A 27234-nucleotide genomic window follows, 5' to 3' on the forward strand; every position below is an offset into this window, starting at 1 on the left:
TTGGACAAAAATGTTTTTGGCCTGAGACTTCCACAGACCAAGTAAATGTTTTAAATATTTAGACACTTCTTTGATTGCTATCAGGATGTTAAGTATTTGATCTGGTCTGTAAATGAAAGTAGTTGAAGAGCCTTGAAATATTGTGATTCTACTTTTTTTTCTTTTCATTATAGTACATTTTAGTTAGTTTATTTCATTTTATTAAAAAAAAAATTTTTTATAGGTTTACTCCAAGAGCAAGGCTTTGCACATTTTGTACTCAGGTGATGAGCTCGATAATGGATTTTAGAAGTTTACACCGATAATCCTCTGAAAAGTGCAGGTTATTAACTTTAAGCATGACGAATGGGGGAATCCCAAGCCTGTGTGATATTTGATGATATGATTGTAAGGCAATTTGGGTGTATGTGTACAGTGAAAGCGCTATATAAATGCCTATATAAAATACATAAATGTAATCTTCAATTTAAAAAAAAAAGTTCAATTTAACATAATTTAAGTTTATGTTGTGTCAACAGCACCAGTATTCATGTTAATCCGTTAATAAAACTACTGTTGAGTAACTACTAGTAATTCATTATCAGAGAGATTGTTGTTTTCATGTTTTTTTGTGGAAAGGGCTTCCAAAAAAACTCAGTATTCACTTTCTATAGACAAAAAAAAAAAAAAAACCCTTTAAGAATTAAAAACTAAATTGTTGTTCTAGTTTGAACTTGGGAAGTTGTTTTTACTTTGTGGCATTCAAATATCTTTTTTTAACACAGCATGTATATAAAACTTAATGATAAACTTAATTATACATCTAAATTCATTGTCATGTAAAGGAAAAGCCCTATACCGGCGTTGTCCTTAAAGAAGAAAAGAAAAAAAAAAAACTCGAGATGTAGATTCCTCCTCCTCCTCCTCTTTCTTCTGCTGTCCACACACCAGCTGCCCTCTCCTTTTGTTTACTCCTTATTCAGCACTAAGGTTACCATGTCATTAAACTTCACATCAGGTTGGGACACATCCGTCACAAGTAAGAACATTAAATTACTGATTATATAACTATGAGTTATAACGCATTATTATTGCCTGTACGGTAATTGCAGGAATTTATGTATTCCTCACAGGAAAGTTTTTGGGAAGTGGCGGCTAATGTTAGCAATGTAGCCATTGGAAATTCTTGAGCTTTTCTGCGGATATTAAAACTTCCAGAACTTTTTAGGTAAATAATACTATTATTTAACTGTATGCGTATCTATGTGAGGTTGTCGGTTTTTATATTTTTACAAGTTGTGCCTCAATAGATGTTAACGTTACTCTTGTCAGTATCTGGCTACTGATGCCGATAATTCAATACCATTACTCACTGCCCAGCTGTTCCTCGCGAAAACCAATACCGAGGCTGCTCGCCTCTCTCTACCGTTATTAATCTGGAACTAAATAAGCATTAAGATGTGTACGGTGATTCACTTTTTGTCGTTTTTCGCTCGTGTTGTTTTGGACACCTGTAGCATAACTTTTGTGGTCAGTTAGGGAGAGTGAGTCTCTCTGTCGAACAGGGTCTGGGTCGTTATGGAGATGATTGACAGCCGTGGAAACCAATGAGCGATGAGAAATATTTAGATACAGATCCTGATTGTCATGGATACATACGTTGACGCGTGAGCATTCCAACCAGATTCCAACAATGGGGAAAAGAAGGCGTGACCGTTAGCAGTGGAGTCTACTTGGGAAAGTCTTGCGAAAAATATCGAAGATTAACACTTACATTTGTGAGTTTGTGTATCATATCCTGTATCCTATCAGTTTCTAAGCGTGTTGTTCCGTGTTGTAAAATGTGAACTATATATATATATATATATATATATATATATATATATTATTTCACATTTAGAATATTGTTAGTTCTATATTGTTAGATTTGACATATAGCAGCTATATTAAATTCAGTTATGTAGGTCAATGCATAATGAGGATGCAAAGGAAATGTTGAAAACACGTTCCATTAAATCTTTGCAGTTTTGTTGGTTTCATATATTTATTTGTATAGTTAGGTTACACACTACCTCCTAGACTTGAAGAGCACTAAAAATAAAAAATAAATATTTTAATTAAACAATTGAAAACTTCTTGATCTTGGAAGATCAGGTTGATCGGGACACTTTTTTTAGTAATATCAATGGCAAAAATTGCCCCAACCTGAATTCACCCCACTCTTGGTGTAAATTACTTTTTTTTAAATGTATTTTTTAATAGATCTGGACAAAATAGTCTTGTCATTGACTTGTTAGAAAATGTACATCTGCATGAAAGCCTATTCTAGACTAACACTATAATCATGACTAAGAATTACAAAAATGTATTATGCAATTCTCAACGTTTTAATGAATCTCTTAGTCTTAATATTTTAATCAACTTCAAATGCATTTTTTATATAAATTTCTCTTAATATGATGATTAATCTGTGAATTAATTAACTTTCCCCTCTCTCCTTTGTAAAGGTAAGCATGCTCCACGTTAGTGCCTTAGACAGGGGCTCTGGAGTTCTGATATCTGGATGATATCATGAATCTCTCTGCATTTGTGAAGCCCTTGTCAGACGAGCCTGGGACTAAAAGAAGAATGTTCAGACAATCAGAGCAAGGGAGGAGGCGTGTGAATGCCCAGTCGTCTGCACGCATAAGAGGGGTGGAGGTTGCAAGGGGAAGAACAGGCTATGGCTTCACACTCTCTGGTCAGTCTCCATGTTTGCTGAATTGTGTCCTGAAGGGTAGTCCGGCTGACTATGTGGGCCTTCGCTCTGGAGATCAGATCCTGAGTGTGAACGACATCAATGTGTCCAAAGCATCTCACGAGGATGTTGTTAAGCTGATCGGTCGCTGCACAGGCGTCCTGCACTTGGTCGTTGCCGAAGGCAGTCATAACAACGCACACCTAGATTCATGTTCAAGCGATGAAGAATTGGGGTTCCATGACCACAAGAGCCACTGGTTAAGGCCAAAGATAGACTCAAAGACACTAGGCATAAACCGTGCAGAACGCGTTGTAGCGGAAATGCAGTCTGGTGGAATCTTTAACATGATCTTTGAAAATTCTAGCCATTCATCCAGCAGCTCAGAGAAAGCAGTAGCTTGTGCCTCTACTTCAAAAACAAGGGCTCTCTCAGAGCCAGACTTTTCTTACTGCACCACTGGCATCCGACAGAGTGATCCCAGCTTGCTCACTGAAGAGGAGATGGCCAAAGTGCTCAATGATGACTCTGTGTTCATTGATATGTTTGAACAGCAAGATGAATTTCCCCTCTTGCAAACTGCAGACTCTGCGGGAATCCTCAACGTCGGGATGATTGTAGGTTACCTGGGATCCATTGAATTAGCTTCTACAAGTGCTAATCTGGAAAGTGACAGCCTTCAGGCAATTCGTGGCTGTATGCGACGTCTACGTGCCGAACAAAAAGTGCACTCGTTGGTCCTGCTCAAAGTCATGCATGATTGTGTACAGCTATGCAACGACCGAGGCGCTGTTCTAGCCACTTACCCTGCAGAGAAGTTAGCTTTCAGTGCAGTGTGTCCAGACGACCGCCGCTTCTTTGGCCTCGTCACCATGCAGGCCACAAACGACCACGGCGTACATAGACACGGTGAGGAGGAGCAAGGGTTGCGTACCTCTTGTCACGTCTTTATTGTAGACCCGGAACTCTGTCATCATAAGATCCACCAAGGTGTTGCTCGACGCTTTGGCTTCGAATGCACTCCAGACCCAGATACAAGTGGTTGCTTGGAATTCCCACCGACTTCCCAGCCCCTTCTACAGTTTGTGTCCGTGCTCTACCGCGATATGGGAGAATCTATCGAGGGTATGCGAGCTCGAGCGTTCCTCGATGGAGACCTAGATGCTCAGCAGAACAACAGCACGAGCAGCAACAGTGACAGTGGAATTGGCAACTTCTTGCCGGAGGAGAAAAGCAACCGAGTCCTCTTGGTTGACTTGGGTGCAAACCCTGGTCGGCATGTTCCCACAGGACTATGGGAAAACCCTCCAGGATCTCGTAGCCAAAGTGTCCTAGGAGGTCTTCCACCACCACCGCCACCACCAATCTCGCATCGTAACGGCTACCGCCCTGACCAGTTCGTAGATCACCCTCAGCCTCATCCACATTCCCAAGCGGACCCACCTCTGCTTTCTGGCAGGCATCTGAACTCCTCCTCACGGCTGGATGTGTCAGGCCTTCCTACGCGCTCCCACTATTCCGCCCATGGCAAGAAGGTGACGGGGGCATCAGGCCAACGTTGGCTGCCAGTTCACGTCCTGAGAGATTGGCGTCAAGGACACAGCAGTGATCAGGAGTCTTATGCAGAGTCTACAGACGGATGGTCCAGTGCTAACTGTAGCACCCTGCCACCACCCATGAGTAAGATTCCAGCCGACCGGTACCGTGCTGCAGGCGAGATCGCCTCACAGCCTCACCGGCTCCATGCACAGAAGGACGAGTGGGCTAAGAAGCTGTTTGGGGAGAAGAACCTACGAGAGAAGCTGAACGATGGCAAAAAGACGAAAGATTCAGAGAAAAAAGTAAGAGATTTTTTTTTTTTAAACATCAAATGTCACGGTTGTGAAATACTTGTTTGGGGTCACAATCAGTAAGGATGCTTGATTTCAGAGGAACTGACCTCAAATTGCAGTGCATTCAATTATTAAGTAATGGTTTTAAATTTGATACAACAAGTGCAGTACACTGGTTAATGAGCCAGGGAATGTGTTATTCAAACCACTGTTGTTTGTAAAAGGAAAAAGAAAAAAAGCTTGCAGACGTAAACTTATGTGCCTGGAATGGATAGCACTTTTCGCCTCGTTCTTATTATCAGGCACGGCATGATTCTTTACTTTGCTGTTTTCAATTGCGCTAGGAATTTTATCCTTTCCAACACACACAAAACTTTAACTCCAACTGACACTCTCAATTATGTTACTTTAAAATGTGTGGTCGCATTTATAGATTTGCATTGTCTCTCAATAAAACTGCACAGACACTTTAATGTCAAAAAGAATTCTGTCAGATAGGTGACATGCATAGCCAGGCGGAAAATACCTCATTCCCATTTGCTGCTTCAGCTGTGGCTCCTTGCTTGGAGGGAACATGTTAAAACTGACCCTGAGATGAGAAGATTGAGATACAAAGCTGGGTATGTATCATTCTCCCAATGGAAAATTTTCAGTTCAAATGGCTGGGAGCTCCCTCTGCTCTGACTGCCACTGATGGGCCTCTATTAGCTGACAGCAGATCACTCATATTGAAGTCTTGAATCTGGGTGCTAGATGTCAAACCACTGAAACTGATCTGAATAGAAAAATTCTGTCATCATCAATTCATGTAGTTTCAAAACATTTAGTAGAGTATTGATGTACTGTTTTCTATCAAATGAAACCAGATAAAGGCCAAGGGGCAGTTAAGCTCCAGTAAATTGCCATTACAAGTATTTCTTATGACTCTTATGTGTTCTACAGATGAAAATGTTCACAGGTCCAAAGCAACAAAACAGACTGCATTGATTGGATTTCCCTGAATAGCACTGTTAGATGCATCATTATCTGTGCTTTGACAAGCTTCAGGGTCTACTAAATACAGAATAAGACTTGTCAGGCGTCAATGTGTTCATTGCTTTTCAGTTCATTCTCTGCTTGTTTCATTCTCGATACACACATAATGTGGATATCAGCATTTTAGATTTTGATGCTGTAGCATGTCTTTTTAAGTTTTCTCTAATTTTTTTCACAATTTGAATCCCCCCATTCTTTGCCTACACTAATTAATTTGAAATAGTGTGACAGATGAATAATTCAGATTTCTAATATTTCATGTAGTCTCTCAATTAATGAGGAGCCCGATCTCATGAAAGTTCGTATCTATTGCACGAATGTCATTTCTCGTGTCATCTATATGCCAAAAACAGTTTTTGCGTGTGGTACGCGTTTTTCGCACGCATATGATACGCGCTTTATGGCGTATAATACGCACAAACTCACCACCCCCCTCCCCCCTACACCTACCCCAGGGTTTTTTTAGTGCGTAGCATATGCACGCAAAAAAAACAAACACATTTTTGGCGTATAAATGCAGCGAGAAATGACATTCGTGGTGTAGATACGCATTTTCATGAGACTGTGTGTTAATTAAATGCATAATTGTTACAACATGTTAAAACACAACGCATTAAAATATATAATTAAAAATATTTGGAAAAATCAATAGTGAAAAAAAATTCCTTCATATTCATTCCTTCATATTGATTCCTTCATATTGTTTTTAAGTCAAGTCAAATCACCTTTATTTTATATAGCGCTTTTTACAATACAGATTGTATCAAAGCTGCTTCACAGTGATAACATGAAAACAATACAACACAAATCAATAATATTTTTGAATATTAAATGTTTTACAAATTTTAGTTAGAGTGTAGGGATCTATTCATAGTGGTTCCTTTCAATATTTTAGTTTAAACTTTCTTGTCTGTTTCGTGACATTATGAAAGAGATATTCAAAACACTTGCTTGGCCTCCACACAAGGTCATGAGTCGATCTCCTATTGGCCAACAGGTGGCACTGTTCCTCTGTGCCAATTACAGGTCCAATGTTGTTGCAGAACAATATGATGATTCTTCTCGTTCATCTATTTTGACTCCTAAATGCATATATTTATTTCCAAATGATTATTCAGTGGTTTAAATGTGGTATACTGATCTATGGGTTATAAAACAAAATAGCAAAGTATTGTGTTGTATAAGTTGGCTGTTATTCTATTTTAATGTTTATTTATTTTCTATATAAAGTAGACATATTTTCTTTTTTTTGCACAAACATTTGTTTGGTTTCATATTATTATAAAATAGATTTGTTAACTTCATGGTAATGAAAAAAATGTTGAGACACCTTCTTGTCTATATGGATAACATAGTGAATACAGCTTCATACATTAAAAATCATCTTGACACCATTTGGCTAAAAGTCATTACAAAAATGGGCCCACTGTATGTACCATAAGAATTGTTCACTTTCATGTAGTATTTGTAAACTACCCACCTTCAGTGAGTACTGAGCATGTGCAGAACAATTGTGAGTGTGGTGAATTCCACTTGTCAAGTCAAGACTTGAGGAGAGCGGTACAGAAAAATTGTCAAAGAACACACTTTCCTCTGAATCATGACCGAAAATAGACTCTAAAGGCCAGTTACCAAGCACGATAACCATAAGTCTGTAAAATAATAGCAAAGAAAATCCAATCGAAATCAGAATCTCATGCCAATCATTATCCATTCTGCTTTAAGAACTATAGAGCTTTTAAAGTGGCAGACTACAAAACTGCAGTGCAAAACTTATAATAATCAGAACATGCTCTATATATCATCCGCTAATAGTTACTGGTGTGACCGGGCCTTAATACTTAAACGTCCTTGTGGAGTGTTGTTTTATCATAAAAGATTGAACTGGTTATGGTTTTGATTATATGAATACTCTTGCAGTGTCTGGATTGTAATCTGACCGTAAAAGCTTTGCTTCACAGTCCTACAGAGCGGGATAGTTTTGACATGGTTACGAAACCGATTAACAGATAGGCCTAGATGATGTTTTTTAGTAACATTTCTTGGTATGTTTTGTCATCCTCTCCTCATGGATGAAGTAAACAGGAAAGATAGCTCCTCAGAGCTCCTCAAAGATAGCTCCTCCCTGATAAGTCTATGCAGCTCACTGTACGTCCCTACTCCCCACAGGAATCCATGATGTTATCTCAACCATGAGACTGACACAACTGCACCTTAAAGGAGTAGCTCACTTTAAAAAAAAAAGAAACTTTTGCTGATAATTTACTCAACTCCATGTCATCCAAGATGTCCATGTCTTTCTTTCTTCAGTCAAAAAGAAATTAAGGTTTTTGATGAAAACATTACAGGATTTTTCTCCATATAATGGACTTTACTGGTAACCAAACGGTTCAACGTCCAAAAGACAGTTTCAGTGCAAACTGTTCAAAGGGCTTTAAATGATTCCAGACGATGAATAAGGGTCTGATCAAGCGAAACAATCGCTCATTAAAAGAAAATAACCAAGTTTAAGTTTTATAAGCTCAAATGGTCGCCTTGCTCTGTTCTGTGATGCTCGTTCGTGACTCTCCTGTTCAAACTCATTCATCAAAATGAAGGAATCTTTTTCTGAGTCAATTCTTTCATTTCATTTGTTGAATTAACCAAATGACACGAAAAAAGATTCGTTCATTTTGATAAACGAGTTTGAACAGGAGAGTCACGAACGCACATCACAGAACAGAGCAAGGTGAGCATGTGAGCTTCTAAAACTTAAACAAAAGAGCAATCGTTTCGCTTGATATAAGGCCCTTATTCATCGTCGGGAATCGTTTAAAGCCCTTTGAACAGTTTGCACTGAAACTCTCATTTGGACCTTGAATCGTTTGGTTCCCATTGAAGTCCATTATATAGAGAAAAATCCTGGAATGTTTTCATCAAAAACCTTAATTTCTTTTCGACTGAAGAAAGAATGACATGGATATCTTGGATGACATGGGGGTGAGTAAATTATCAGCAAAAGGCTGTTTTTTTTTTTTTAAAGTGAACTACTCCTTTAAGAAGGGAGAGAGATTGAGAAAGAAAGTACGAATAGCACAGTTATAGAATATATAAATCTGTGAACTGAACTGATATGAACTGAACTCAAAAAAGAGGGCCGAATTTGGTGCTCTGAGACTTTTCAGCTTGTATACCATTCACTCTTTGGCAACTGGAAAAAGAGCTTTAGGCTGTGCCGATGTAAGCATAGTCATCTGAGCCTCAGCCTCATGCTTTTTTTCCCTCTTTATTAGTCTTTGAAGTATATAAATATAAAAGGAAATTGTTTTCCTCCTAGGATTCAACTCCCAAGTTCTACATACAAAAAAAAAAAAAAAAGAGCAGCTCCCGTTAACATCTGGAACATTTAACGTTTTGTTCTAAACCCATGTTGACAGCTTTATGCTTATGCTTTTCGGCAACCGCCTGAACGATTCATCCAAGGAGCGTAGTTTAGTCCACAATATTTCCTTTAGATTAGTTGCTGCTCAATGGCCATGGAAACGTTGGGGTGATGAAGAGTCAGCCACTTGTGTCTGGCTCCCCTATTCCTCTGTTACATGACTGATGGTGTTTTTAATCAAACCCAATATGGGATGCAGAATGTAAGAACATTTGCTGGACTACAAGAGCAGTCTTTCTGCTTCCTTTGAATTTTAGAGTTTTTCCTCTACTTTAAAGGGTATAAACCCCTGGTCAGAGCCTGACTCCACCCCAGCGGAGATATAGGTCGACGAAATAGATGCTAAAACACTATCCTGATTGTTTTCAATACTCGCAATTCCAACTCCTGACTCGCTACAGTGGTTTTGACGAAACAAGCTGGTTTTGATACTGCCGCTCGTACCAAGAGCGTGGTGAGCTGCAACCTGCGTACGTCACAGAACATCCAATAGGAAAATTTAACTGCAGTAGCCACCGTTCAACCTGAAGAGGGCAGCACTAAGACGTTTTTACACCATATATTGTAGAAATAAAACACTTTATACACAAATGTCAAAAAAATCCATTCTTATATGATTCTTATAGATCATTAATTAGAGTCTAGTTAGTCTTTAAAGTCGGCATGAAACGGAAGTTGCAAGTCTTTTCTTCCACATTGTGATGTGCATTTGAGTGAAACATCTTCTTGACCTAAAAATGTATGGCAGGATTTTTTATTTCATTGGATGGTTGTGGCTTGTTATTGCTGTGATGTCATGTGAGTGACAGGTCGTCCCGCCCTCTCACCAGTAAACTCATTATCATATAAAGGTTGCTGCAAGAGAAAAGGGAAGTTATTTTGATTAAAAATCAATCAAAAATCAGAAAAAAATCATTTATAAAACGTACAGCAATGTTCCATTAAATAAAAAAAAAATAAAAAATAAAAAAAACAAGAATTGCCAATTTTGTCATATAGTGACTTAAGTTCATAATTACATGCTTCACATTAACTGACATATCCTTTAGGCCCTGTGTTTCATATTGCACTGATCATATGTCCTCTCCTAATTCTCTAAGGTTTCCTGTTATGGTAAGTGCGTTATGTGAGCGTGTGTGATCACGGTGTCTTTGCATGCTTGTGATAGAGAGAAAAATATTATGTAAATGTCTCTTCTTGTTAGCCTTAAAGGGATAGTTCACCAACATTTTTAACTCTGTCATTGTGTACTTGCAGTCATTCCATACTTGTATGTCTTTCTTTTTTCTGGGGAACATAAAAGAAAATATTTTGAGGAAAACGTAACATTTCCCAAATTGAAAGTCAGTGGTCACCAAAACTGTTTGATTTACATCCTTCTTGAAAAATATCTTCCTTTGTTTCACAGGAGAAAGAAAGTCAAACATGTTGGGAACTATCCCTTTAAATGTGGAAACATAAATGCATATCTAGCTTAAGTATGTACTTCACTGACCCTCATGCGAATGCAGGCACTTGTTGGCATATTTGTGCGTGTGTGCATATGTTTGTTTGCACTTAATGTGTCATAATGATGATCTTGAATACAGAGTTCTCAGTGTTTCTAGGCAACACAGCAGACCATTTGATTATGCTGCTCTTGTCATCTGCACAATCAGTCTCTAAACTTTAGCCTATGAAAATGATTCCTCTCTGTCTGACCGCTCGACAAATAGTTTGCCCATCTTTGTACATTCGTCCTTCTGTTTCTCTGTCTGGTGATGCTTTTGGGCTGTCTTTGAACACAAAACATTGTGACACGTTATTAAGAAATGATTATGGTTAATGCTGATGTTTGTATTTTTTAATGTTTCAAAATATTTATACCAGTTAAATGTGTTGATAATGTATAAATACTGTTCCTATGAGGCTTTGCACCTTGTAATTACTTAATAAAATTAGCAAAACTCACTTAAAGGGATGGGTCACCCAATAAAGAAAATTCTTTCATAATTTATGTTTTGTGTCCGAATTTTTTAAAGAATAAAGGAAGTCAGGTTTGGAATGACATGAGGGATTGTAAATTAAAATAGAATTGTAAGAAGATGGGAGATGCTTTTAAGGAGCAATCACACTTTCCGTTGTTTGGCTCATTTTCTTCTGAAAAATTCAGTAATTTTAGTAGGAATGCATTGCACGGTATAAAACATTTTGCACAAAGGCAAAAGATGTCACCTTGAAGATTACGAGTTTAAGTTGGTCACACAAATTCGCTGCATTGACCAAAACAAAACAGCTTCAAATGTCACTATATTATTGATGAATAGACAAATGACCCTTTTTGCTCTTTAATTCTCACTGAGATTGAAATTTTGATTGCACTTTTATATTGAAAAAAAAAAAAAAAAACGCACTGTAAAACAGTTTAACACATGTGAGAATTACTTAAATTTTCTCTAAAAAGTTATAGAAATCGTGATATTTTATAGCAATACTGTGTGGTGATGATAGTGGCACAAACATCACATTTAAATGAAAGGTTTCACTTTATTTGGATGGTCCCTTTACGACATTCAGTTGACTATAGGTAACATTGCACCAACATCTCTACTAACTCTCATTAGTGTGTGTATGGAGTATTAGTAGACTGGTAGGGTTAGGGATAGAATAAGTTGATATGTAGTTGCAAACATACTTATAGTCAACAGAATGTTCAAAAGGGTTAATATCAAAATAAAGTGTTACCAAATTAAAAACCTCAGTGGGAAATCCACATAAGAATAACAAGAAATATTTGTATGGTAATTGTTATTTTATATATATATATATATATATATATATCCTTCAGGAGTCATGCTAATATGCTGATTTGGAGCTCCAGAAACTTTTATTATCATTGACTGTTGTGCTGCTTAATCATTTTGTAGAAACCCTGATACATTTTTTTTTCCAGGATTCTTTGATGAATAGAAAGTTTAAAAGAACAGCATTTATTTAAAATGCATTTTTGTAATAATGTAACAGACTTGCTGTCACTTTTGATCAATTTAATGATCAAATTTAATCCTTGCTGGATAAATGTATTAATTTCTAAAAAAAAAAAATCTTGTTGACCCCAAACTAAATATTCTCTCTGTCGTATCTAATGGAAATTCAGTTGCGTTCCAATTATAACATCATGATGCATTGTAACAGTAAATCTTGTCGTATGCATCGCAATATGAATTGTATAATGAGGACAATTGCATTGTAGAAATGTTGTCTATATTACTAATGTCTTTCTCTCTGTTTCTCACAGGGTGGAAGGTTCAAAGGCATGGGCTTTCCTCAGCGTTCCTCCGGCAGACGATCTTTTGGACGTTCCAAGCGTCTCAGTATGGCTCGCTCACTCGATGACCTTGAGGTGAGGTTTCCCTAAATGCTTCTCTTTTTCTCTAGACTTTTCTCTCTCCGGCTCACTCTCATTCTCACTTATAAAACTTCCCAGCATTCCGATCCTATCACCCGGATGGTCGGGAATGATTACATAAGGAATGAGTAACCTACGCAGTACTTCAGAGACAAGAGACATGCATGCATGCAAACTGAAACAAACACACACAATCAACCCTCTGGAGGGGCCTTATTTATGAAACGACGGTTGTCCGCCTATAGAACAGATTTGAGTCCACAGCGAGGGAATTCCAGTGTGTTAATGGCTCTGGTCACATGTGAGTTTAATTATAGACCCATCAGTCAAAGAGATAGAGTGCGTCTGCGTGTCATGTGACGCGCACACAAGTGTAGTGACGGCAGATTACCATGGCAACGGAGGAGACGGTGAAACGTGAATGGTGTGGAAACTCAAATGGAAGCGCTCAGGGGCATGAAAAAAATGACAGCGGGTCACATCTCAGTCTGGCCTGATAGCCAGCATGCCAGTGGTTATTATATATATATATATATATATATATATATATATATATATATAGTGTGTAATTAGAGGCTTAATTTTGAACATATTGACCTATTGACTATTTCAGCTTGATTTACAGATACAACTAGACATTTGTACTTGTTGCTTGACCAACGGTAGTGGCATGTTTTAGGTAAATGTTAGAAAAATCATCATTTTTTGCAATTACATTCAGTAATGCTAGTGGTGGAGAAATCGCACACTTCAGCTTTAACTCTTTATCAATCTGTAGTTAAACGTTCATTAATCATTGATTATCAGGAGCAAAGCAATGATTAGTGGTGCTTGCCAAGGCAAGTATTACTATTAACATTTCTCCATTGTCAAGTGGGAAAACCATGAGCATTGTAGACCCTCTGATGAGTCATCCTCGGTATAGCATACTGATTGTGTAAAATAAGGGGATAAATACCCATAAAATCTTTGTTCTTGGCCAATGAATTTAACCCCTAAGTATTTAACTTTGGTATAAATCTTATGCCGTAGTTATAGACGTAAATGTTGTTGTGGTGAAGTGGCCGACAGGCAAAAAACTAAAGGATGTGACCATAGCTATATCAACGCCGAAGTCATGGGTTCAGTTTCCTGGCAATGACACATAATGACACAAGTTATAATTTATTAGCTCATGCATTCCTTGTAAATTGAACCCATGACTTTGTATTGCTATAGTCATCTAAACACACTGTAAGTTTGGCTAAAACCTCTTCCATATGAATTCAATGTAAAGATGTAAAAATCTTAAAACTGTAAGAATAACAATTAAATATTATATAAATAATATTATTTACTATATTATAGTTACATAATATAGCAATTAAATGATATACTATATGCTTCCATTCAAAAGTTTTGGGTTTGTAAGGTTTTCTTTTTTTATATTTTTGAAAAAAAATAAGTCTCTAGCTCAAGACTGCGGTTTGTTTATAATCACATATTCAGGAAACAATAACATTTTAAAAATATTACTAAAGTTTAATGTAAATCATTTCTAAATTAATCAGAAATCTGAGTTTTTCAGCATCATTATTCTAGTCTTTTTTCTTATCCTTCAGAAATACTGCTCAATAAACATTTATTATTATTATCAGTGTCGAATACTGTTCTGCTGCTGCTTAATATTTTTGTGGAAATTATGATTTATGGAATTATGAAGGAAAATAAAGTTTAAAAGTAAATTATATTTCTTCAAAATGGAAATCTTTTACATGGCTTTATTGTCATTGTTTTATTTAATAATTGCTTACATACCAAACTGCCTACAATTAATCTTACATACCAACCTTAAACCTGTCATATATTAAAATATTACTAATAGTACTGTTATTATTAAATATTCTGTATATTCTGTATATTTTAATCAAATAAGTATTGTTAGAGGAATAGCTACACTTAAAAAAATCTCTATTTTTCAAAGGTAATCAGTTGGTAATTATTATTATACCTATGCCCACTATTATAAATGATCTGTCAATAATGAGTAACTGATCCCAGACACAGTTACTCTTTCAAACTTGTTTTGTCTCATGATCAAATCCTTTCTCCTTTAAACAGCAGTTACATACTAGCATGAAAGTGAGTGCCACTCTGACGGGACAGTCACACTATTGATCGGACATGATAAGATAAAAGTATGAAACGCTTCCTTTAGTGAGCGGCTGGAACAAACACTGGCCTGATTGCATAAAGCGGGTTGTATTCGGAGAAGAAGAGAGAAAACAATTGTCTTAAAGGGATAGTTCACTTTGAAATTATTTTTTGATATGTTTTAGCTTACCTCACGGGCATCCAAGATGTAGGTGTCTTTGTTTCCGCAGTATTTTCAATTTTGATATTTTTAGGTCAAACCATTCTTGTCTGTCAGTCATATACTAGAGGTCTATGGTCACCACCTCAAAGAGCATGCACAGAGAAGTCCAAATTAAACATGATTTAATGACTCGTAAATGTAAGTACACATTGATGGCCTAAGACAGTATTTATATCGTTTTTACCTCTTGTAACCTTGTAACGTGTATGTCACTCATTATTTACATAGAGATTTTGGAAGTGTTATCCTTCACTGTGAATATCTAAACATATTTAGATATACATGAAATCGCAATGGAATACAATTTCGATACATCAACAGACAACGTTGAATTTTTTTCACAACCATATTTAGATCACTTCCGACGCTTTCCAGCGCTTCCGCAGACCGAAGCGCCCGCGTCCTCAGATCACTTGGACGTGGCTGTGGTTACAAGAGGTAAAAACTATATAAATACTGTTCGTTTTCTCACACAAACCGCTCGTTTCGTGTCTTAGGCCGTCAATGTGTACTTACATTTAGAAGTCATTAAATCATGTTTAATTTGGACTTCTCTGTGCATGCTCTTTGAGGTGGTGACCATAGACCTGCATTATATGACTGAAAGACATGAACGGTTTGACCTAAAAATATCAAAATCGAACCTACTGCGGAAACAAGGACACCTACATCTTGGATGCCCTTGAGGAATGCGAAAACATATCAAAAATTAATTTCAAAGTGAACTATCCCTTTAAGAGCAGGATGATTTTCATGTTGTTCAAATGCTAACACGTGTATTGTATATGTAAGACAGAAACTGTAATAATGCTGAGAATGGAAATTAAGGTTGAATGTTTTTTATATTTTCCTTTCCTATTTTCAAGTCTTTCTTTTCTCTGTTTCCTCACATCTTTATCTTGTCTTCCGGTGGCTTCGTCTCTTTTCTAAGAGCTGTACATATGCAGGTTGGCGACACTTGTGTGTGAACAGAGCTCGCTTTGTGAAGCGGCACCGTAATTAGTGTGAGAGAGTGTGTGTGTGTGTGCTAATGAGCATTGAGCAGCATTCTTCTCGTTAGCAGAGACTCTGCTACGAACTCACACACTTTCTGCAGTGAGGCATAAACATGCATACACACTCTTAAATCACACGCTAATTGAATACTGTCCTTAAATGCTGTGACACACACTCTCAAGCTCTGAGATGAACATACACAAACAACCTCAGGAAAGGCATTAATTATCAGCTTCTCCAGTACACACACACACACACACACACATTTCCTCTGGCTGGCCTATCATGTAAGAGAAAGCGAGCTATGTAGTTATCTTGTCAGCGAGTGTTTACCCGGTGAGATGGCATTTCTCTTCATGCCCACAAACACTGTGTGACATCATACCAGCCCTTCGAGCCTTTAGTTTGCTCACTGAGCCAACAAATTCCACCCTCCCCCCGATTCAAAGCGGATCGTGACTGTCGTTGAGAGTCACGAATGCGATTTATTTTTAAATACAAACTCATTTTACAAGGATGATTTAAACTGATTGGCACTCCTGAGACTGACTGACTTCATAAATAGACCATGGATGGAAGTGAACTTGAAATAATTCTGGTCTTATGGTGAATGATTTTAAAGAAAATTGTTATCTTAATCTCTCATCAAAGATGAATAACTTTGGTTCGGTATGACTTTTTGGCTAATGTTATCAAACCTTTTTATTTATTTATTTTTTCTAAATATTCCCTTCCATCCACCCTATAAAGCAAGGACGTTCTCATTCTTTTTGACTCCAAGGCCCCCCATTGTCCACAACAATATTCAAAGGCCTGACGCCTTTCTGGAAATTAAATTTTAGGATTCCAGAAGTTTTAAGCGCTAAATGTTTCCCTCTCTTTTTGACAAATTTACACATTTTAATGGCTTTCCGAGTCATTTGTAATTTACTGGATAAAAGTATTTGGTTACACCTTATTTTAAGGTCCAATTTTCAACTATTAACTATGACATTTGCCTCAAAGTCCTAATTTAATCAGTACAAATTAGTAGTTTGTAAGGTAGAGTAAGGTATTCAAATGTGCTTTATAAGTAATAAACAGCCAATATAATATGCATAATAAGGAACTAGTTAGCAGGAATTTGACCCTAAACTCGTGTTAGCAACTAAAGTATTATAGTATTTTGTAATTTTTAAAAAAAATTTCTCATTATTTTTTTTTAACTAGAATATATAGTTAAGTGCCTTTGTAGTTTTAAGTACTTCCATAGTACTTTTACCATAGTTTTTATATTAGGCTACTTCAGCTTTTCCAAAAGATTGTTTTAGATGGGGTGAATTAAAATAAGATAAATCTTTATCTTATTTTAATGCTTATTTTATCTTTTTTTAAGCCATTAAGCTATCTTGAGACCCCTTAGGCATTTAGAGACCGCTTCTTTACACTTCAAACTATTTCCGGTGTGTTTCAGAAGTAAAAAGTGGCATTTCAGGTAGTCTCAGACTAAGGTTTTTGAAGAAATTGACCACTTTACTGATTTGAACAAATAATCTTGACTATATAAATTATGCTGTTTTTTGCATAATCTGATATGCTGTATACAGGCTTTTCTCAACCAACTTTGTGTCAGGGAAGTTGGTTCATGAGTAGTTGGATCCGCGCTGTATGTCTGAGGCAATGGGCCTGAATGATTGCAAAAAGCTGAATCACTTTGAGGTTCTTGAGATGTTTTCACCATACATGAAGTCATGCATGTGTGAAAACACCCGTGAACGACAGGGCTCTTGATGATTAAATCATAAGATTACACACTGTTCATAGAACATTCGAATTGTGGGGAAAAAAAACCCCAATGTAAATAATAATAATTCTGAAAATTGGAACCTAAGTACTTTTTTGTTGTGCAGCGCAAGGCTTAAAATATTAATGACAGCACTTAAAAATTATTTCCTGTAAGCTTGATTAAAAAATAAGGTTGAATCCTAATAATTATGCAATAGGAAACAACTCGTCTCAACTCTCGGTCTTGTGACTGCCTGATTTAGAAGAGTTTTTCAGTATCACCCTGTTTGTACGTGTTTGTTTTTGCTTGTGTTTCTACATGTGAGTGTATTTTCTCACCTATAATGTTTGTATAATATCGATGTGTCTAGATGGGTGAATAATCTCATGTTAGGGCATTGTGTCATCAATAGAATGAGAAAAATGGTTTATTTTTAACTCTATACGGCCGAGTGAAAAACACTCAGCTGCATGTACCATCATATCAGTCACAAATTCTGACTGAATTATCACATAGTGATGATACTACTTTTGCTCCAGGGTCCAAAAAAAAAAACCCAGACCCCTCAGATTCTCAAACCGCTTACGGAGATAACAGGGTTGGGACTTGTTGAAGAATGTGATTCTTCATACCAGACTTATGTTTTAATAGTGCCTGTCAAACAAGACAAATCCACAGACAAACACACTAAGACTAACAATTCAATGTTCCGGATACTTTTTTGTTGTGTACATCGGCTGCAATTATACACACACACACACTAAAATAAGCACATGCTGGGTAGCTGAACCCCCTTAATTGTTCAAACACACACACACACAATTCTTTCACGCTCCCTTCTTTAAGCAGATGCTGTGCTCAAGGCATACTAAGTAGGTGACACAACACATTGTGTAAATAACATGAAGAATCCCACTGTGAAGGACTAACATTTCAGTGTGTGTGTGTGTGTGTGCGACTGTTTCTCACGCCTCTGTGAAGTAGCCTATATGAGTGTGAATGCACACACACTCACTCCCACTTGCGAGCGTGTCTCTGCATCTTTGTCTGTGAGCCCTGGGCTCTGTGGGCGGAATAGGAATTACAGCGGAGTGGGTGGAAAGACAGAGAGAGCGAGAGAGAGAGAGAGAGAGAATCAAACGACACAAGACGCAGAGATAGTGACAGGGACAGACTGTGAACACGGACTGTTTGCAGACTTGCATGCCGTATTGGACCCAGCCAGTGGATGGATGTGTTTACAGAGCGTGGAGTCATTTAACGCCCAACTGTGGAGTCTAAAACTGCCATACATGGAGCCAACTTTGAGCGTCAATCCTGATGGAGTGAGTACCTGCACAGGCACATTTGTATGGATTAGTGTGCTTGTTTGACCTGTCAAGTCATGTTGTGTTTTGAGACAGAGTGTTTTAGTTGAGGTGGAGGTTGTGGATGCTCGGTCAGTTTTCTGTCGCAGGAGTCTGTGTTTGCTGTTAATATTTAAGAGTAAGGTTGTGTTCAAGAGGAACTCTTTGGATTTTAACACCACTTGCACAAGTACTTGTGCGATCTTGCTTTGGAATGCATGTCCTTGTCTGTTGAAACCTCAAATTAGTTTAAAAACTGGGCTGAGAGACAGGTTATCAAGTGAATTTGCATATCGAATGCTCATTTGATGCCGTTGACAAGTGTAACTGCATGCTAAAGCAATTAGCAAGATATTTGTACATGTGAATATAATATTTTTATATAGTAATTTACCTTTTATGGTTGGATCACGAATCATCTTGCATATGATAATCATGTGACTTGATTTGTCCAATCAGGTGTAATCAAATTCTTATGAAATACTGATTTTAGATTTCTGTGTTTGCTCTAATTTTGGGGCAATTTTATTTTAGCATTATTTGAGTTCTTTATGGTTATTCAGGTGTCATCTATGAATTTTAAAGCAACCTTGTCTTCGGTCTCACGTATCCCAATTGCGTGTGTGTTTTATTGTTGAATTTTGTACAGGCTTATAGACAAAACAAACATTTCATATGAAGCTGCCCTCCCCTTCGAGGAAGAACACCAATCAAAAAGTGTCAGCTAATTTAATCAGATCTCATAAAGGAAGCTGCATGAAACATTCATGCTTTGGGAGTGAACTCATTTGGGATTTGAAAGTTGTGTGCTATTTAAGTTTGGGGAAAATAGCTTTTTTTAATCTTTGGAAGGGAAATATTTCACACAAAAACTAGAACAGAAGTTTATAAGATTTGTATTTAATGTTTACTTGTTTAAAATGTATCTTCTAAAGTTCACTAAATATAATTTAGATCTATCTTGGATTCCTTGTAAAGTATTTGCAAGCATTATGTAATATACTATTTTAATTCATAATAATAGAATTGCATTATTTTGTGTACGAGTGAGTGAGTATGTGTCTGTGTTGGAAGAAACAGTAGAGGGCAGTATTGAGATGATGAAATCAGCTTTAAACTTTACTTTTTTTGTAAATAACAAGTATCCATATTATGTATTGTTAAACAGTGTCCCCATCATCAATATTGTTTGTGCTATTTATCGCTTCTTCTAGCCAATTGTAATTTTTTTTTTTTTTTTTTTGCAATGTTGATCAGGCTTGTCATCCATGTTTATGTATAAAGGACTTATTTGGATGAATGAAAAAACAAACAAACAGTTATATAAATTTTAAAAATTATAAATTTACAAATCTAACATTCACTATACAGTACATTGATTAGTTAAGTCTAAACTAAGGGTGTATTCAGGCTTGTTTTTAGCCCCATGTATTAAATTGTCTGCACAGTAAAATCATAAAAACTCACTAGAGCATATGGACAATGCTGTGAAACTTAATTCTAATATTTTAATATATTACAAAATATATCTGAATATTATATCAAATATTTTTGTAATGGCCACTTACATTCCCAGATGAGATATCTTTTTATATAGACTTCCGTCTATTTGCCAGCCCGCTTAGCTCACACAAGCTTCATTGGAAGAGAGAACCACTGTTAATGCCTTCATGTCCACTGGGAACAGCCAGAGAGGATGGTCATGAGAACCAAAATGAATGTGGATCTGCATTCAAATGAGTGCATTTGAATATGCATTGCTGTGATCTGAAGCACTGTCATAACTCTATTCATAACCAACTTCCCTCAGAACCTTGTATTTTACTAATGTGAAATTTGAATACACTACATGTTAGAGCTGCACGATTCTGGATAAATTGAGAATCATGATTTTTTTGGTTTCAAGGCGAGATCACGATTCTCCCACGATTCTAAAAAGACAACTAGCCTACACAAAATAACATGTCATTTACTAGAGGTTCTTAACAAATGTTAATTGCTGCAGTCTATTTAAAATGTTTAATTATTCTGAACAAATGTATTTTTTTTAATTAATTGATTTGAATGAATGAATCAATGACTCACTCATAAAATCTTCACTTATTTTATAATGGATGAATCGAGGTTTTTTGAACAAATCGTTTGAATGAATGATTCAATGATAATATATATATATATATATATATATATATATATATACTGTATATATATTAAAAGAAATTCACTCACTTATGCTGTGGCGTTGTGTAATGATGCAATCAATACAATCGTCGTTTGAAGTGCCGAGTTAAAAAAAAACGTTATTTACTCTAATTTGACCGCTTCTGTAATAGACATCAGTGTTTATATGAACTTTTATCCAAGTTCTTCTGTGATAATATGACTGTTTGTAACACAGAAATAACGATTCTGTGGTTGAAATGCAGTTTCATATTCTAGATTCTAAAACACGTGCCTTATTGTTTGGAGATAGACCTACGCAACAAATTCTAAAATCAGCTCAGAGTATCAGGACATTTCATTTCCTGCAACTGAATTGGAAACAGAGTCTGAAGTTTAAGAATCAAAGTCTGTCCCCACCATAAACTACATGATTACTGTTGTAGTTGGGCAACTCCGCTAGCCCAACATCTTGTTGACGCGTCCAGACTGCAAACGGGGACAAAAATAGAGTATTAGAGAGTATTCCAGCCTTCAGAGCTCATTACCAACTCATTCAAAGCAATCAGCATTATTTCTGATGTTGACGCTGTGACATTGCTATTTCCCCGATCATACTTAGTCACTTAAAAAAAGAGAGTTCTTTTTAAATGGTTTTGAAATTATATATTTAATCTTTTTAACTTATTTGTAAGATGTCTTTTTAACTATTTGTTATGTTTTTATTTTTTAGAATAGGCCTATACTATTTGAAATTGAATATTTTAAAATAGTGACCTCTTTAATTGTATGCGAATCAGATTTTTGAGAAGCAGGTTTAGTTTATAACATTTAAAGGTGCAGTGTGTAGATTTTAGCGGCATCTAGCGGTTCGGTTGCGAGTTGCACTACTCACCCCTCCCTTTCAAAGTAGCTACGGTTGCTAAAACGGGACAAACGTATCGTCGTCTGAGACAGCAGAGAATAGCCAGAATAAGCCACGTTTCTGTACCATTATAAACCATAGTCAGGTGAGGATCAAGGGTCTCAATATATGATGTAATAATAGTAATCAGCTGATTGCCTCACAAACGTAACCAGCACATTTCTCCCCACATAGAAAACCCATAATACTGCGAGGGAAAACAACCACATGAAATTATCCAACTACATATTTTTTCTAACAGGGTAGTAAAAGTTTAGCTGTTACTGTGGCTGAGCTGGTTAAAGTGTAAAGCATTGTTTATACTCGACGCGTCCGCATGAGCGCAAAGGTGCGCGCGGCAAAAAATTACGTGATTGTAATAGTGTGCGTGCCTCCGCATCCCCTAGACACCATTTACTACTCACAAATTAATAAATAATAATAAATACAAATATTGTTTTTTTTCTCTGGTTTTGAAAACTCTTCGCGATCACTTAAAATGCCTCCAAGATCGACTTGTCTACCGCAATCTATGGGTTGGTGACTTACTGTTTTACAGTCAATAGTACTAATCAGCTGATTGTCAAAGTCATAATAACACAGCGAGGGAGAAGAACTAAGTTACATGAAACAATCCAACTACATATTTTACACCACTGACAAGGGAAAAATCACTACTCACTGTGTTTATGGCTAGCTTCTAGCTTTCTGCGGCCTCTTTTTCAAGGTAGTGACGAAACGCACTCTGTAAGAGCTGTTTGTTCGCTGTCGGCTTCTGCGGAAACATGACGTCAAAACTGTGTTTTGGCTTTCATGTGGGGAGATGAAATAAACAGCCCACCCAAAATACTAAAAATAAGGCTCTCAAACCTCCCCTAAAGATCTTTCACCAGCAACCAAACAACGTCATTTTAATCGTCATATATTGTTTTTTGTTCTCTGGAATACAAGTACTTTTTAAAGATCTTACTTTTTTCACCGTTCTTCTCAGGAAATTGCCAATTTTGCCACTCATATTTTTTAATCGAGCTCATGAGGTTTGTATCAAAGACGGCCTTTGTACCTCCAGCTCTGGGATATTTTTTATTACTTTCTGTCTCTGTTCTGATATGACCCGCTCCAAAAGCTGCCTTTCATTAACATCCACTCTCACGGCATGGGCATTCACCTTACGTCATTCTCCAACTACACTTTCCTCAAAAAACCGCCTTTCAGAGGCCTGTCCATCCTCTTGGATTCCACATTTTTTTACAGCTTCAAGAAACTCAGCACTGGCGAGTTCCCCGGCTGTGTTTTTAGACGTTGGGAAATTAAGACGGATGATTATTTGAAGTGGCAGCGCAGTCTGTGCAGTTGGAGGCCCAGAGTGAGTGCTTTCTTTTGTCTTGAATGGAGGATTTATTTGAGTTGTGGCAGAGCCAGGGATGGTGAAACGGTCGAGTAAGCATTTCTTGATTCCTCTAAGGTAGAGAAAGAAAGAGGCGCTAGTCTGCCTTGAAAAAGATCACCATGTCTGACATCTGTTTTTTTAGTTACTACACAGGTCAAGCAAAGAGAGCAAGAGAGGAACGAGAGAATCCCGTCGTATTCTTATTCATCTGAATTTCTCGCTCGCATCCCAAGCGCTTTCTGCCGGTTGTCATAGCAACAGCACGGAATCAGAATGGAACTTCCTCGTCAGTAAGACTGAGTGTCTGTCCTGCGCCCGGAGAGCATGTCTGCTCTTGCTCTAGAGGAATGAAATGAGTGCAGTCTAAGGCGTATGAGAGGAATGGATTCGTTAGTCAATGCGTTGGGTCTCTACACGTTGGGAGCTGCGCTATATGTGAGCGGACATACGTCGCGAAAAAAACATGAGTCTGATAAAGAGGCTTTCATTTAAGAGGGTCTGCTACTTTTATACGGTGAGTGGCAAAAGGTTGTTGCCTTTTGTTTGCTTTCTCTGCTATATTCCATGTTTCTTGGTGTCTTTTTATCGTCTCTTTTTTGTGTCTAGACTGTGAATTTTCTTTCCATGAGTCGTTGTAAGATGTTAGAGATGTCTTTTTTTTTTTGTTTGTCCCCATTCAATGGCTCTGTAAACATCCTCCAGACCTGTTGTCTGGAAGGGAGAAGACAAAACACACCTGGGCTACATTAGCTCAGTTAGCTCCCCCCCCATAAAACTACATCCAAATGTGTGCAGATTGATTAGACGTGGACATTTGCACCATGTCAGATACTACCGCTCGTATGTCTGTCCTAAAGATTTTGTGCGGTAAGTAAGCTTGAGCAGTCGCAAAGCCAAAGCAAACAGGCAAGTGTTGGATGCTAGACACACACAACTCACTCTTTCTATTCCAGGGAATTTTAGCACTCAATGCGAGGCGCCATTCATTTCAGATTCAAATGTAAACTCTGGAATCTGTTTGTCCGTTAGCTGTTAGTCCCACAGTTTCCTGTCTTTTCTCAAACCACAGTGTGTTAGGCTTGGAAAAACCTTGTCTGTTACTTTTCAAACACCTTATTGGAATGAAGGAGGGAGTGTGGTCATCAAACATGTTTTTTGACCAATGTTACAGAGAACTGACATCCCTCATTTCCCTTCAGGTTTTCCTTCTGTTTCAGTCTGAGCACACACTTATTTTATCCACTTTACTCCTATTCAGTTACTATATATATATATATATATATATATATATATGAAGAGTTCAGATGCAAAAGCCTCTAAGTGCCATTTGAAATTTTTTTCTAAAATGATCATTTTTATCAAGCTTGTATATTTAAGTTCAGTAATTTCACTTAAATGGCAATGAAGATTACCTATTAATTGTTGTTTAAGTGAAATAACTGAACTTAAATATACAAGCTTGATAAAAATGGTCATTTTAGAAGAAAATTTCAAATGGCATTTAGAGGCTTTTGCATCTGAACTCTTCATATATATATATATATATAGTATATACATGTACTACATGTTTTTTATATACATATATATATACACACACATGTATGTTTATATACTGTATGTACATTTTTCTATAGATATCGAATAGATACACGAGACCAGCTGCATGTGCCTCTCTCATCTCTCCAAAAGCAAGTTGACACACAAACCCACCTCCCCTAACTCGTTTAATTTGCTACAGATAAAAATTGTTGGTGTTACAGGGCATGGGATTTTGCATATTGTGCACACATAAAGCCACATCTCGGTACTAAATTTAGTTATTTTTCGTTGCTTATTGCGCTTAAACAGTCAAATATACACACAATCATGTCAAAATGCCTGTCTTGGCAAGTGTTCACGTAAACAAAATCAGTTATGCTGAGAAAGATAATGTGTGTAACAGTATATCGGATCTTTGTGTCAGGTCTTAAAGTGATAGCAGCCTAATAAACCTGCTGCCATATTATGAGATAATATCACAAATATCTTTATGGCAGTTTTTCCCCATGGTATCAATGTAAAAATTGTGGTCATTGAAAATGGTGAGTGGCTAGTAACTTTGGAAAACCATATATATATATATAACCATAAACTATATATATTTGTCCGCATGTCATGTGTGTGGCTCTGTAGAAAACAGTTTTGCTGCTTAATATTATTGTGGAAACCATGCTATGACATTTTTTTCATGATTTTTGGATGAAGTTCAGATGTATAGAAAGTTCAAAAGAACATAATTTATCTGAAAGTATAATGTTCCCAGTAACAGAACCATCGCATGGGCTGAATTGCATCACTCAGAATTGCGTGACATTATAGAAGTTCTGTGAAATAGCTTGCATGCAAACTCTGTTTCATGACAGGCGTGCTTTTGTGAGGTTATATGTATACAAGCATCATGCCTTTGTGAATGTGAACTAGCTATTCTTTCACACACTGTCATAAAGTCATCCATGTGTCAGCTGGTGTATGTTTAAATATTTCATCCTTGCTAACATAGCATTGAGGTGTTGTGCGTGTGTTATACACAGCCAGCCTTGTTTAAACAAACACACTGGACATACAAGTGATGTTTGGTACATGCATATTTAGTTAACACTTAAAACTCTCAAATCTCATTCATATTTGTGGATATTCATGTAGGTTTGAGGTAATGATATCAACTTCATTGTTTGTGACTGTTAAGTGACTTATCCCTATCCACCCTACAACTGACCAGACCTCTCATGACACATAGAACATTCTTTTTGGGATGATGTTTACTATAGCATGCTAAATATGCAACCTCTTCTCGCAATTTGTTGCTGAAGCACCACCGCATGCATATATATATATATATATATATATATATATATATATATATATAATATCCACTGCATGTGTATATATATATATATATATATATATATATACATGCAGTGGATATTATATACATATAGACTTGAGTCTTTGTGTTCGCAGATACAGGTTGACCATAGACTGTAAAAAATATGGACAAAGCGTCTGTGACGTCACCCATAGACTCTCTGAAGAACAGTTTACTGGAAAATATTGGGAAATACAAAATACAAAAGTTTCAGAAAGGATACAGAGGTGGTATGATGTGTTGTGTCAGATCATGGCCGAGACGTCAAATTCACTCGGCGCAGCCCGTTATCAGCTGTCAATCAAAGTTAACCCCCCTTATTTGTCATATACATTTTATATCTAAATATGATCTAAACTAACGAGTTAAAAAAAATTCACCCCCCTCAAGATTACAATAAAAGTCCATGGGACCAAACTGTAAACATATGAATTTATGCTGTGAAAACGGACATTTTAACATGACGTCTATGGATATTTACTCCCTTTTGGGACCGGCCTCTAGAGGATTTGAGATGTATTGCAGTTTTTCGCACTTCCGGGTAGGCTTCATCTTTCAGATTACAATGTTGCCGCTTGGTTTTGACTCAGCAGGAACATCAGGAATGTGTCTCATTGTAAGAAACTCATCTTTTGTGTGTGTGTGTGTGTGTGTGAGAGAGAGAGAGAGAGAGAGAGAGAGAGAGAGAGAGAGAGAGAGAGAGAGAGAGAGAGAGAGAGAGAGAGATCACAGGCCATCCAGCTGCATAGAGTTGAAAGTATGTAAACCCTGAGGTATTTATGGATCTCTCCACAGTCCGCAAATGCATTTCAAATGTGCAATGCATAGCGGAGGGAAAGAGAAGGAAACACAAATGTGCAATGCATAGCGGAGGGAAAGAGAAGGAAACAAATTAAGTCACACCAGGGTCATCAGACTAGAAGAGATGCTGAGATTAAAAAAAGCAAGATGAGGCTGAACTTGCATGTTCCTGATGCTTTGATAACTCATATATGAAATAATTCATTTATTTTTCTGAGC

The 27234-nt window shown here is 37.0% G+C and overlaps 1 protein-coding gene across 2 annotated transcripts in view; it reads left to right on the top strand.

Moving 5' to 3' along the window:
* The first annotated feature begins 892 nt into the window (after positions 1 to 892).
* The window catches only part of rgs12b (regulator of G protein signaling 12b), a 44967-nt gene continuing 18625 nt past the window's right edge, over positions 893 to 27234 (top strand). For both annotated transcript variants that reach the window (XM_039690314.2, XM_039690328.2), the window contains exons 1-3: positions 893 to 1018; positions 2487 to 4557; positions 12282 to 12386. In XM_039690314.2, the coding sequence (XP_039546248.2) occupies positions 2551 to 4557; positions 12282 to 12386 (2112 nt within the window). In that variant the 5' untranslated portion in view covers positions 893 to 1018; positions 2487 to 2550. The remainder of the gene's footprint in view (positions 1019 to 2486; positions 4558 to 12281; positions 12387 to 27234) is intronic.

The sequence above is a fragment of the Pimephales promelas genome, chromosome 6 (genome assembly GCF_988280905.1).
Source record: "Pimephales promelas chromosome 6, fPimPro1.hap1.1, whole genome shotgun sequence".
In the NCBI taxonomy this organism is placed as follows: Eukaryota; Metazoa; Chordata; class Actinopteri; order Cypriniformes; family Leuciscidae; genus Pimephales; species Pimephales promelas.